Source organism: Astatotilapia calliptera, chromosome 12 (genome assembly GCF_964374335.1).
Source record: "Astatotilapia calliptera chromosome 12, fAstCal68.1, whole genome shotgun sequence".
Taxonomy (NCBI): Eukaryota; Metazoa; Chordata; class Actinopteri; order Cichliformes; family Cichlidae; genus Astatotilapia; species Astatotilapia calliptera.
In genome coordinates this window covers 25,486,227-25,500,958 of record NC_137433.1, presented here as the reverse complement: position 1 = coordinate 25,500,958, position 14,732 = coordinate 25,486,227, and the positions used below count along the sequence as shown (strand labels likewise).

The following is a 14,732-nucleotide window of genomic DNA, read 5'->3' as shown; positions in this document are numbered from 1 at the left end:
ATATTACAAAGAATACTAAAACAAGCGTGACCGAAACACAGTTTCAAGCTAGACTTCATTCTAACCATCATGTCCTTGTGAAGGCCTGTAGGCAGAGAAGTCTATTACTAATCATCCTCACATTAAAAAAGAAAAAAAAAAAAAAAAGGGGGGGGGGGAAACTAATCCAAGAATGACAACACCCTTTCCAAAACCCTCCAGAGGACCTCGTCCAGTTGACTGGGAATTAATCTGCCAGAGGAATGCAATGATGCTTGAATTCATTTTTAGCACATTAACAGACTAATTCTCAGGTTGCTCAACATGCACATAGTCTGTATCGTTTTAAACTTTAAAAAATGAATTACTGTGATTGCCAGTACACCCAAAGTACCTCCAGATTATTTGATCGAATTACCTCAAATTAGCATTTTCATAAATGACAGAAGAATAATCGTATCCTTACCCAATTATGCTGATTACATCTCTTCAGAGACTAGTGAAGTGAAGCGCTATGTCACCTCTGAGACCACATCAAACAGAGGCCAACAGCTTTGTTTATATTTTACTATGCGCTCACACTTTGATATCCTCATTATGTTCATTTGGGATGCCAGACTGCTGAAGGAGGAGAGGATAGAAGGGGGTTTGATTGGGGAACGAGGGGGTGAGCTGAGGGGGGGTCACTTGCCCGCCACCACATCCACTGTACGGGGCATCGAGGGGCCTGCATGTTAACCGTAAGGATAGAAAAGATTATGTGTGCATGTGTGTGAGAGAATCACCTCCCGTGGGCAAGTCAGCATTCACCCATGAAGTAGGTCAGTGAAATTTGCCCAAATTAGGTCAGAGGCAGTCAATGGGTGCCATCCTGAACAAGAGAAAGGATAAAAGGGAGGGAGTGAGAGACAGACACAGAAGAGGGGTTGGTGGGGCGGGGGTCTATAAGGTTAGGAGAGCAGAACCAAGCGGCTTACTTCATCTCAGCTTTAACACTCAGTTAATTACTGTTGCACTGGTCCATACAAAAAAATACATGCACACCAAAAAAAGAAAGCAGCCTCAAAGTGAGGGCCCAAAGCAGAGTTCTTCATAACTTCAAGCCTGTCACTATTTCTCTATTCAAACATTGCTGGTATCAGAATCAGTGCACATCAAAAGCCCGTTTTGATTGAAAATGCTCTTGAAAAGCAGTCCGATTCAGTTACAGCGCTTAGGTTTGATTATTTAGCGCCCCCACCTCCTGACTCTGCCCCCTCAAGCTGTTTGGACGGTAGTTTCTTTTGTCATATGCCTCCACGTCTTGCAGCTCCTTCCACGCCCCACCCGCCCCTGCTTCCCTCCCTGTTTTGAGGAATCCACGCCGGGTTGTTGTGCACTGATGCCAATAAGTGAGGGAAGACAGGAACCTTTGATGTCTGTGGCACTTTGCGATTCGCTTTCATCATCCCGCGTCTGTCAGTCAGCAAGAGAAAACGTGACTCCAAAGGAAACTTTTGCTGCTCTCCCACCCCTCCACCCCCACCCAGCAAATCACTCTCCACGCATACATACAAAATTAAAACATAACAACAAAAGCCGACAACAAATGCAACAAGAGAGGAGGGGGGGGGGGGGAGAGACTGCTGTGGGCATTAGACAGACAGGAATGGGTTGAATAATAAGCAAAGAACGGCAAGTTTTTCCACAGGAGAGACTATTTTTCTTCCTGCCTGGGCTTCACTGGCCCACTTCCACTCAAAGGGAATGTGTATCCCAGTGTAGCTGCAGGCTGCTCTCTGAACTTTACCCTGTCAGTCCCTACAGTCGCCCTTTCAGAATTGCTCTGTGTCAAGAAGGAAGAAGCGTATTGGCGTGTGTCTTCTGTGGGCAATGTCTGTTCAAAAGAGTGATGATGGAACCTGTGCCTGCACCTAATCACATAAGCCTGCACCCTTCGCTCTGACAGCCTCAGAGGTTAGGGAGGAGGTGGGCGGGGGGAGTGAACAAAGGCTCCCTTTCCCTGGGCAGCGATCAAACTTGAGCCCTCGGCTTGTCTAGAATTGTGACAAGGCCCACTTCCCCTTTCGCTGCTTTTCCCCATCCTCCCCCTACTGCCAATCATGTGTCATATGCTTCACACTCTCGCACGACGCATGCTTTCATGCGCCTGCCGTGTGTGTCTGTGCCGTTGCCTGAGCCAGAGCCCGTCTACACAACTTAAAGACACGCACGGAAACTGGAGTCGAGGAGACGGAGGAGACACGCGACGAGTCTGAGAGCTTCACGGAAAGTGTTAAGCCAGAAACAACCGAATGTACAAGCCGAGTGTGGCTTGGAGTAAAGCGAGCCACATTGAGTTACAGTGACTAACGTTATAGCCAGAGAGAGGAAGATGCCTGGCAATGGATGCTGGGCAAAGGAGCCAGAGAACTGAACTGCAGCCAACCTGGATGAGGCCTCAGTCCAGATATGTTGGGACAGTACCAGGGGCCCAGCTACAGCCTGTCAGAGCAGGGAGGAGGGTGAGCAAATGAAGTAGCAAGAAATACACAATTAAAAAACAAAAAACAAAAAAGCCAACACACACACACACACACACACACACACACACACACACACACCCACACGAAAAAGAGAAAGCAAAACAGAAGGCTTATAGGCAAAACAGAGAGAAAGAGAGAGAGAGCGAAGGGTTTTGAGGCTTTTCAGCTCCAAAGTGGGATGGAGGGGGATGGTTGGAAGGAACCACTGAGAGTCAGGCAAAACTGGAGCCCAGGTTCAGAGGCAGGGCCAGGGCTGAGCTGGGGCTGCTGAGAGAGGAGCCAGGGCTAGAGGCCAGAGAGAAGAGGGAGAGCTGGAGGAAGGGAAAAGGGGGGCTGAGAATAGGAGGAGGCTATGGCAGAGCTGGAGCTGGGGCCAGAGCCAGAGCCAGAGCCAGGGGCCCCAGCTTTAGATTTAGTCAGCTGTTCCCCTGGCCAGCAGCTGGAAGTACATAGGGAGAGTGAGGGAGGGGAGGTAGCAAGGGAAGACAGCACAGGGACTTCGTTGGAGAATTTTAACTGGGAAAGTGAGAGATGGAGAGGAATTAGAAAGAAAAAAATGGAGGGAGGGGGAGAGAGAGAGAGAGAGAGAAAGAGAGAGAGGGGTAAGAGTAGAGAGAAGGGGGTGAGGAGGGGAGGTGTGGAGGTTTGGAAAGAGGACAGTGGAAAAGCCATTAGATTCCGAGGAGAGAGAAAACAGCACCAAGACCAGACAGACTGACAGAAGGTGGTTAAGGCTCACTGGCTTCGCAACCACTCTTCACTTCCTCCCTTACTGGTCCTCTCGCTCCATCATCCCTTTCTTTCTTTCCTTCCTCCCTCCCTCCATCTATCCGTCCATCCTCCTCCTCTCCTTCCGTCACTGGTGAGCTATTCTCTGGCCACCTCCTTCCCCGACCAGTTGTGCTTCGCCAACAGCTCTGCTATTCATTACGCACGACCTGCAGGCGTGACCCTGAACACACACCGAGATCCCAAACAGGTGCCCCACACACAAAATACACACACGCAGACACACAGCATCGGCAGCGGCAGCAGCAGAGGGATCACACTTAACTGTAGGGGGAAGATATGCAGGGAGTGTGGACAGAAGGGCTGTAGCGGGGAGAGAGAGAAAGCTCAGTGTTGCTGCCAGAAAAGCACTGCAGGAGGAACAACATGGAAAGATGGAAAGAACAACAAAAATATATAGAAAAAACAACAATGTAATTAAAGCTAAGCACACTTTGTTTCCATGAAAGTGGCGAAATGAGATTTGGAGAAGGGTGAGTGAGAGCGAGGGGCAAGGGTTTGCCATGGGGCAAGCAGCCGCTGCTAGCAAAGCACTTTACGGCCTATTATATTCCATTCAGATGGACGAGGCGTCTGGGATAAAAGCATTTAGTCTGTGCGTTACTGAGTGACTCAGCACTTGGAGCCTTCACAGGTGGACCCCCTCATAACTACACAATGCATATCAATGAAGTGGCCCACTCACTGCATATGGATCGCTCACTCCCACGCCTCTGCCTCTCTCTTTTTTGCCCATCCTCCTCCACCACCTACGTCGGCCTTTTCCTCCTCAACCTTTCACACCTCCTTGTGGAAACACTCTACCTCTCTGTTGTTTATTGTCGGATTGAAGTAATTCCACCTGCTCCTCTATATGAAAGACTTAAATCGGGACGGCATCCAATAAAGCAGGAAATAAATGGAGCTGCAGAGTTCAAAATAAATAAATAAATCTGTGCATATTTCTTTTGCTGCACTTTCCCCTAAATTATTAGGAGCAATTTCTGCCATGTATGGAATAGCTGACCCACCTCCTTGCCTGTCTTTTCCCTCTTATTTAGCGCTGATACGGTAGACAGCTACCCCTCCTCCTCCTCCCTCTATCGCTTCCTCTCCATCACTCTCTTGTCTCTCTACAGCTCTACCTCCACCCATCTGCCCTTTCCTCTTAGTTCTACCTCTGCGCCGCTCCATCCCCTGCTCTCCTCCCCTTGGTAGTGGTTAATGGCACAGGGATCCAGCGTGGAATATAGATCAGTGCGAGATGGATGGGGCACCAGGAGCTCCGGCCAGTCCCGTAGGTCCCAGACCAAAGATTAACTAAATATTAGCTGACAGGAAGAGAGAGGCAGGGACACAGCTGCAGCTGCTAGTGCCGCTGCTGGCAGAACAAACGACAGAGACCGTTTTTAACCCCTATTGCTCTTGGGAGAGAGACAAACACATGCGATAAACACACCGAGATGCAAAAATACACACAACGCATGGGGCCAAGTGCACCGCCATGCACGCATACACACAAGCTATCAGAAGCACCCTGGGAGAAGAAGTCCACTAATCACATTCTCTCCTCCCCCCCTCCTCGTCTGCCCTGCCAAGGCGGATGGCGAAGGGGGGGGGAAAGGAATAAATCTTTATTAGGCAATGTGTCCCTGCTTTATCGATCGCTTCGCTCCTTCCCTCCCCTTCTCTCCTTTCCACCCCCTCTCTTTCGCTCCCCTCCTTTTGTTATTTTAGGCGTGTGTCTGCCATCCAGTTCAATTGAGTCGGGGTGTACATCAGAGAGGACCATTACCTATGTCTCCCTGGGCTGGGCTGTCACTGGCTGTGAGGAGGGTATAGGATGAGGTGATGTAGCCACCCAGGAGGGACAGCTAGCCTGCTAGCAGCAAGCCAGTCTCAGCTAGAATGCAGACAGACAGGTTGGCAGTGACACACAATGGCATACAATCATCCTCAACAATGCCAGGCAATAATGCTAGCGTCAATACTTCACCCACACTATACCCATGCCGTTCAACGAGCAGAGCGTGGGACAGGCATAGACCGGTTTCAGTCAAAATAAGATTATTATTTCCACATTTCGCTCTGCTTGGGAACCTGCATCCCATTTCATGTTCAGACATGGAAAGTGGGAAGAGGGGAGAGAAGCAGCAAAACCCCCAGCAGAGAACAGAGCAGGCATCATCACAGCAGATTTGATTGAGAAACAGCAGTGAAAAGAGGAACTGCAGTGGAGGCGGGTTGCAAAGCAGCTTGCAGATGCCTGCAGAAGTCACTGTGGGTTGTGTAAAGCATCTTAAACAGCACACCGTGTATGACATTTGCCATTTTGATGTGTAGAAGTTTATCTGCTATTGTGGGCTAGCATTCAGATCAGCCGATCAGTCAGGATTTTTAGTTAGGTTTATGTTTGTGGCCTGGCAGAAGTGTTGTGATCAGGGCAATAAACAAGTGTAATTCATCAGTGTCGACCTAAAAAGGTTCCAGGATGGTCTGCAATGCCTAAAAAAAACAACAACATCAGATTGAGGATCATTTAAAAACTTCAGACAAATACACGTCACAGCAAGTAGGCCAAGTCTTGTTTCTCTCATAAATCCTGTAGTAAACAGAGAGCTTGTGAATGTAGAAAGAGCGACTGCCCCTGAGACCTGGACACAGACTGGTAGTTCTAGCAAAGCACAGAGAGGAGGAATTAGAAAGCTTGTTAGCCTTCTTTTGGGACTTTAGACACAGGAAGCTTGATGGAAACATGCTGTATCTAGACAGGAGCCGTGTAAAATACAATATGGGTGTCTTTAGCCTGGCTTGGGAATTGAAACTTGAAAATCAGGAAGTAGAGAAACAGAGACAATGGGAGCTTAGAAGCACAGAGAGGGAGTGCAAGTATGGAGGTATGGTAAGACCAAGAAAACAGGCTGGCAAGAACAAGGAAAACAGGAATGAAATATGAAAAAAAACTAAGCAAGCAAAAAAACAAAACAAAAAAAAAAAAGAGCATAGAAGTGAGAGAAAAGAAAGAAAGAAAAAAACCTCTTTAGAAGGGCAAACTAAATTCCATAGTCATTTGAAAGCCTTCTACTCCTTCCCTCTGAATCTCTCTCATTCTCTTTCTTTGTCTCTCTGTCTCTCATGCCTGGAGAGCCTTTCCAGCTCTATTCAGCCCTGCTCTGCCACAAAGCAATGAATGCATGTCTCACATGCCACACCGCCACGACATCGTTGGACCAGGCACAGCCAGAGGCACCTTGCACTCTCAAAGCCTCCTCCTCTACATAGCTCACACGGCACTTGAGCCTGCCAGGCAAGAAGAGAGAAGGGGATAACCCCCCTCGTCTCAATCTGGCTCAGATTCCCGATTGTTCCACAAAAGGGACAACAAAAGTGGGCATACTCTTTGTCTCCTCCTGGACCGTTCTCTCGGGTGAGAAATTGCTTATTGGGACGTGTAAAGACGCATGCACACATTCAATCAAGCAAGCAGCCTTTTCCTTTGGTCAGGTGCTACTTATTGGAAAACAATAATGCGAGCAGGGGCCTGTCTTTCAAGGAAGGCAGTCAGCCACTGGAGGGACAGTCTGACCAGATTGACCTTTGACTTCGGTAAATCCCTGGAGATCAGATGAAGAGGTCAACACTGGGCCAGCTTAGTGATGGGGGAGGGACCAGTCAATGAGTGAACACCTCTATCAGTATGTATGTGTGCGAGCAACAGGGGTCAGTGGCAGGTAAACCCTCATCCTCTGCTGTTGTTTATTCAAAGGCGCCTAGTCACCGGCACCCCGGCACTGTGAGGTAAATGTGTGTGTGTGTGTGTGTGTGTGTGTGTGTGTGTGTGTGTGTGTGTGTGTGTACATGCAAGAGTGGAAACGAGATGGGGTGGGAATGATGACAGACGGGAATGTCATCCACCCTCTTATCATTAACATGCCTCACCTTTATTCAGCCTGACACACACAGCCATAAACACGCTCAGCGAGCCATTAACACACAAAGTCACACACGTACATTCGCCTATTCACACAAAGTTAAATAGACTGAAAGAATCCTGCCTTTACTTATAAGCTGTGCAGGAATTTGGGCGAGCTGTGTCTCAGAAGTAGCTTTACAAGGCAGATCCACCCGAGTTAAAGTCCAAGTCCAAATCTTTATGGCCTTGACTGCCTTCTTATTAGAAAGCCCTGGGCTGTTCGTTTGATATAGACGAACATGATACAAGAATTATACACTCACTACAAGGGAAAGTTGTGTTATTATTATTATTATCATTATGCTGTGTATTTGTTTAGGATAGACCAAAGTAATTGTTCTTAATATTGGACCACGGCAGGTAGCTTTCTACTTTCTGAGCAAAGCACACAGTGATTATGTACGCACACAGACACACACAAAACCGCAAAACGTTTGGCTTCTGAGGTGACAACAGCTGTTGACCAAACCACATGGAGAAGCTTTGGATTGTGGTAACAGTGAAGACGTGTGCAAAGTCTTTACTACAGATGTACATGCAAGCATGCATGCAAGGCACAAAGACAGGCATCCATCCACAATAAATATATACACATTTAGCTCTCCGCTGCAGTAAGCACAGACTTGGACTGCTTTTGTGCTTATTTCAGCAGCACATTGGTGCAAAGTGGAATTCATTAAAAAGAAAAAAAAAGTGAAAGGGAGAATCAGATAGGATAACGCTGAGTGCTGCATTCCCCTGTTGTTATTATTGCCAAATCGAAGTGAGAGGGGTGGCTGGTAATAAAAGTCATTAAATGAAATAGAAAAAACGTCTTTTAATAGGGCCTTGTCATTGTGGATTTAGTACCCTTTCTATCGCCTGCTCCCTGTGCTTCATTCCCTCTGCTGACAGAGAAGAGAGGGGCAGGAGCTGTGTGGAGGAAGGACTGGATTCCTAGACAGAGTCAGCCAGCCGAGGAGCTGTGCTGACGCACACACAGCAGCCACAGTCTGGGACAGGAGACAAGTCAAGCTGGAACAGGGACTGGGGCAGACGTTACAGAGCTCATGCTGGAACTTTATTACTTTAGCTGGTTTATTTTAACAAGCACCAACACACGCTGATCTTAAACGCTGAGCATCTCTGAATATATGCTTCTATTAGTGTGCAGGGTCATTTTGAAAAGAGGTCTTTGGTCTACTTGCGATAGGTCTGGCAGTGTGGCAGATATAGTGAAGCTATGGTTGGAACTGGGAACGTTCATTTAAGAGGGGTAGGGAGGAAACGGCTATGTCTGGGACTGAGAATGAGACAGAGGCTGGCTCCAGTCAGGTAGAAAGACTGGAAACAGGGCACACAGACATTAGTCCGAGCTTGAAATGACAGGACTGTCTACAGGTATAGGCATTGGAAATGGGAGGAGCAGGGGACAGTTAAAGCCAAGTTTAGGAGATGGAACATGGCTGGCTACAGGAAGTTATGGTCTGTGGTGGGAAAAATCTATCTAAAGGCACATCTGGGAACGGGGTTGGTTAGAGTTTGGAGCTAAGGCTGTGACAAGCATTAGGGACCTTCTGGAAAATTCTGACATGATGGGATCGAGGCACAGCTAGCAGAGGAACCAGTGGTCATCTATCACTTAGTGGCTGCAGCATGGCATTGTTTCTTTATAGGGTATATCCTTAAGGAGGCCACCCACATTGCTTTCAAGCGATAGAAAGCGGAAACTGAGATCGAGCTGAAACTTATTATTGCAGAATTAAAGTAATTATCATGCAAACACATTTTGGATTTACTGTGACGCTTACGCAACTTTTGCTTTAGATGGAAAATATTCTGCTCAGCTGGAAACATACAAAAAATAATAATAATTTTCCTGGATGCTTTGCCAATCTAGGCATTATCTCTCATCAAGTAATATTATGAAATAAACAATAGCGAGATCAAAAGATAAACACAAAACACAATCTGTTGTCTCTAACCAAACGACTGCAAAGCCGCATTTGCATGTGCACACACTCGCACACACACACGCGGAGGTACTAAGCTAACGTGTTTCCATTACACGACAGCTGAAAGGTATCCTATCTTCTTTCCATTCGGCCAACATAATGAGACAAGGCCCTGGAATCTCCTTCTCCCAGGCTCAGATACACAAAGCCAGACGGAGAGAGAGAGTGCTCTCTTTAAAGACTCCACTTCTCTTCACATGGACGCAGTTGCTGCCCCTCTCGCTCCCTCTTGGACAGCCAGATGTTTACACTAGCTCTAGGCTCAGGCATGTTTCCATGACGATACAAGCCCAGGGTTAGTCATATGCCTAGGGGTAGACCTGATGCACCGGATCCTGGATCACTGCTCCCTCGTCGCTATCACCTTCAAGCTTGATCTACAGACATCTGATAACCCTGACTTTCACAGAATCCTCTAAAAGAACTTTTGCTTTATAGGAAAGCACAAAACCTTCATGGGGAATAATTTTGAAAAGCCTCTGAATTCTATTGTGACAGCATTTCTTTAAGTCCAGCATCACAATTTCTGCCTCTTTACAGCAGTATGGCCTCCCAGAATATTCGAATAATGCTCAGTCTCTCTCTCTAGCTCTCCCTGTCTTCAGCGGTGGGCATGTGGGCTCATTCTCGACGGGCATTGTAAAAAAGATAAAGGAACTCTCTAACCTAACAGGAAAATAAAACCAGATCCACCCACATGAAAAGAAACAGCCCACACACAAACAAAAAGAATAAGCCCTCACCCAACAAAAACAGCCTTAACGCTCAGCCCGATAGCGTCTCGCAGACGACATGCTCCTGCAAGATTTGCGTTGCGCATCTTAAATTCTGCACCTTTGTGGACAGAATGTTTGAATGCTTGTCGATGTGGGCCCCGAAGAAGCTCTTTTAAAAAGCCTTATGAATCCTTAGCTCAAAAGAAGTGCATAGGGAAAAAAAAAAAAAGGATGTGGATCCATGAGTCTGTTCTTGCACAAACAAGTTTGTGTTCCTTCAACTTTGTAAAATATTTCTCTTTGGCATTGTCATACCAGCAATAACTTAACAATGTGTGCAAACCTTCATTGTTTTTACCAAGCCTTTTGTTTAAATGCTGTTCTCTGTATGTTGTATTGTCGTCTCATATTGGCCGAATGTTAAATAAAAGTTTTTGTGCAGCATCTCCACTAACACACCCATGGTGCACAATAATGGAGCCACACAGACAATTTAAGCAGAGTCTGTGTTATGATTTTCTCCATGTGACAAATAGGAAGAGGTTTAAAAAACAAACAAACAATCAAAAAACAGGTGAAATAACAACCAGGCGGGTGGTTCGCCTGGTTGTTATTTCACTGTTTCATTGACATCATGACTTATTTTTCTTCTAAAAGAAGGAAGAAAACGGAGAGTTGGTGAGAGCAGATGACGCAGAAACCTAATTAAGATTCTCCAGAGCGTGAACAAATTAACCTGAGTTATGAGCATGCAGAAGCAAAAGACAAGACACACATATATGCAAACATACCCACAGACACACACACACCTAACAGTTTATCTCTGGAATAGGTGGAGTCGGGGAGGATGACATTCACACTTACACCGGCATGACTGCCATGGACACTCAGTGATATTTTTGGCAGGGCCAAGGCAAAATATTACAGGCCATTTAGTCCGATAACACCACCATGGAAAACACAGCAAAATGGTCCACAGGTTATGGCGTATCTACTTTCATTCAAGTTTAATTTAAAGCGCCCTCAAAGTGTCCGCCTCATCACTCAGATTTGGGGCAGTAAGGATGATAAAAATGACATGTAGCTTCATGTGGAAGAAAAAAAAAATTAGCCTAACAAGCGGAGCTGGATAAACAGGCTGTCCCGCGTAGACTATGCTAATGACGACGCAGAGAGCGACATATGCCAGGCATCAGTATGTCACTCCTCGGGGACATGGGGGCTTACGGTAACAGGATAGGAAGGTGGTGGTGTGTACGGTGGTGAGTTATGGGGTTTTTCCTTTTTAACTCTTACTACAAAGCCCTGGAGGCAGATGGGGGGTGGGAGGGTTTAGAAACACAGGGATGAGAGTTCAAGGGAAAGGTACAAGTCTTGAATAAATGACAGCAGCGGAGATGAACTTGACCCATGCTGGAGGACTAAAACAGGAAGGAGGGTAATGAAGTGCAAACATGCTTTGTCATGCCATGTTACAGCCATAGGATTAGAATTCTATAATTAGAGGATGGGGCACAATAACACTAGTCTTCCTTTTCAGGAAGATGAGCCGCTGAGTCTAAATTACACAAGGGGACCAGAGAACAGATGCTGTGATCAGAACAGGCTGGTCTAGAAGTTTTCTATACCGGTAAATGATGCTCAGTTGCCACACGGTACAGTGTGATTGACAAGCTAAAAAAAGATTCAAAATTTGGCACCACTGGTGAGATTTACTGATGTTTCTGTGATCACCTCATGACAATGTAATTTTTTATGACAGACAGCTGCTGTTAGGGGGACTGCTTTCCAAAGCAAGATGCATATTTAATGCTGTTTGTTTGCAGTTTTTCATGTATTATTACACACAGAAGCCTTTAGAGGTTAAGGTTAGGTATGTGGTCCGACACCTGCTCTGTGGCTGACCGGAACATCAGTGAGGAGCGCAAAAATACCGAAGCCGGGTTGTTATAACGCCGCTATAACCGAGGAGCAGTGGACCGCTAAGATAACGCCTGAATTTCGTATATGAAAATTTATCTCAGAGGCTGGCATTGGAACAGATGAGCCCGCATGGGAGAGAGAGCGAGCCATCCATCTCACTCTCTCCCCCTTTTTCCGCACTTCATTCTTTACTTTCATGCATCTCCCTTCTCTTGCAATCACCATTTCAATGCTTCTTTCCTCTTTTGCATTTTCCACCCACATTTTCCCTCTAGGCTTCCCCTCTTTTTCTTGATATCACCCGATCTATTGCTCTTCCCCTTAAGTGCCATCCCCCTATCCATTCTCTCCATAGCACTGATGTATGGAAAGAGATGGAGGGACCCAAAAAAAAAGGAAAAAGGCTTGTGATTAATGTCTTTGAGAAAAAGATAAATAATCACAGGAGACTGGGGGCTGGTAGTTGGCCTTAGGGGAGTAAATATGGAGAGTTTTATAGCTGCTCACTTGGGAGAGAGGGAGGTAGAGGACGGGATGGGAGGGGAAGGAGTGGAATACAGCGACAGCAGATCCATTCAAGTATATTAGCTCCCCCCAACCCCCATACACAATAACCTCTGCATCTATTCTACTGCTCTACTGTCTTTCATCATCAACACTGAATCCCATCCCACTGACAGCACACACATTTGCACACAAGAAGCCACACAAAGTCATGCATGCATATACGCTTGTGTGCGCACACATACACGCCCTAACAGCCACCCTGCACTGTTTTCCAGGCCAGACCCACTGTATGTGTTTGATGGGCCAATACATGTGGTGTGTGATGTGGCTGACAGCCTCCTCCCTCCCACGCTGCCCTGCTTTTAAGCCCTCATCCTCCAGTGGCTGCCTGTCCCCTGGAGTAGATTGCATCTTTTATTTATCATTTTCTCTTCCTGGCTTTATCTTCCCAAGCTTTAAAAAAATAAAAAATTCTGGGGTGAAAATTGCAATCAGCATAACATGCCCTCCTCCTGCTGTGTACTCGCCTGTCATTCTCCACTCTCTGTGAGCATGCGGGATGAGACTGACAGCCCATGCAGACTCAGACACACAGACACACACAGAGGGAGAGAGATGCATGTGCAATTTCCCTCTGTGTTTATCAAGCCCACACACACACTCTGACACACTTTTCCATCTCTTTAAAGCAGACAGAAGCACATGCATGGCCACAGTAAATGACCTCGTTACCCTGCCTGTCACTATTTCCCAAAGCACACACACACACTGCTTACATATACCTCGCTGACGCCTCACACTTTTTATTTAACCCTAAGCTGAGTGCTTTGCTTCCTAAAGCCCCAAATGACCGAGCCCATAAATGAGACTAATGCTGGGGAATCTGGTAAACAGGCCAGAGAGAGGGAGGGAGAGCTGCCTTCCTGTCTGCCTACTCCATGGCTACTATTGTGCACTGCACATTCTCTGAGCCCACAAGAGCTGAAGCCATCTCCACACAGATTCTTTGGAGGGATAGTAAGCCAAGAAGTGAGAGAGGAAGAGGGAACAAGGAGGGGGAAGAGAGAGAGAGATAGGGAGGGAGGGAGGAGGAAGAAGATCATGCATAAAATCTTGTTTGCAGAATGCATTAAGATTCAGATGAACTGGGGAGGGTAATGGGATTAGAATCCTGAACCGTTTCCAAGGGTGGGGAGTCGGATTGACAGCTGAGTCTATTGCACTGACGATTGCAGTGAAATATTGTGGCTCTGGCAAAGGCAGCCAGCCAGCCAGCCAGGGGGTTGCTGAGCCTATAGCACCTCTAATTACCCCGAGCTTTACCAAAAATAATGCCGCCAAGGGGAAAAAACATATTTGTCATTACCCCGTGCATATAGCTTGGGCTTTAAGTGAATATTGGAAAGGCAGAAAGAAAGACTTCAGTCCGTCTCACAAAGGTGTTTGGCAAACAAAACAGAAGCACTGTGGCTTTAAATCACCGTCCCTCCCACCCTTTCTAAATATCGTCTATTTAGCCAGCGGTGAAAAGATATAGGGGGCTTTTGTCTGCGTACCCATCGGTGGGGGCATGGAGAGCTAGAAAGACACAAAAATAGGAACAAAGTGCTAAGCTTCCAATTGGGATGGCTGTGGGCCATTCAATGCGCGCAGCTCAGTGGGTAAAAACAAGAAGAAGTGGGCTACTATTACGGGCTTGTCTGAAAATAGGCTGCTCTCACACACAGCTATAGGGTAGACTGGTGTGGAAATACCCTGCATTGTTTATAATAGACGAGACTAAGGGAGGCAAACACGAGCCCTTTAAAAGTCTGGCATGGCTCCAATGGAAAAGGCAAACCGTGCTAGTTGGGTGTTTTGTTGGTTATATGCTGTTTCCCTGCGTTACTCTAACGCTATGGTCCACTCACCGACTTGCAATACGTTGTCCACCCAGCCACCCTCCAACAGAGTGACACCCCGTAGGAAAGGCAGCTGGGTCTCGTCATTATTGTCCCCGCTAGTTCCACTTTCCTCTCCTCCAGCGTTGAAAGAGGAATACATACAGATTTCCTTCTCGCTTCTCGGGAAAGACCAATATACGATCCTCCGCTGGACGGGCTCCGGGATCCTTTCGAACCGCTCCTCCACCCTCTGGAACGGCCACTTCTCCGCGACTCTGCGAGCCGCGATATCGAGCAACGACTCGGGGTTGTGCGTTTTCCCATTTCCCGACCCTCCCGGAGCGGACCCCGCGCCGCCACACAGGACACCTCCAGCCCGCTGCCCCTGCCTGCACGCCGGGTTGTAGCCGGGCCGGCAGCAGAGCCTCTTGGCTGGGGGCTGCTGGACTCGCTCGGCCATGTTC

The 14,732-nt window shown here is 47.2% G+C and overlaps 1 protein-coding gene across 1 annotated transcript in view; it reads right to left on the bottom strand.

Annotated features, from left to right (window-relative positions):
* The window catches only part of LOC113033786 (zinc finger SWIM domain-containing protein 6), a 49,848-nt gene extending 35,120 nt beyond the window's left edge, over positions 1-14,728 (bottom strand). Inside the window, exon 1 of the mRNA XM_026187888.2 lies at positions 14,296-14,728. Coding sequence (XP_026043673.1) covers positions 14,296-14,728 — 433 coding nt within the window. The remainder of the gene's footprint in view (positions 1-14,295) is intronic.
* Positions 14,729-14,732: the final 4 nt, after the last annotated feature.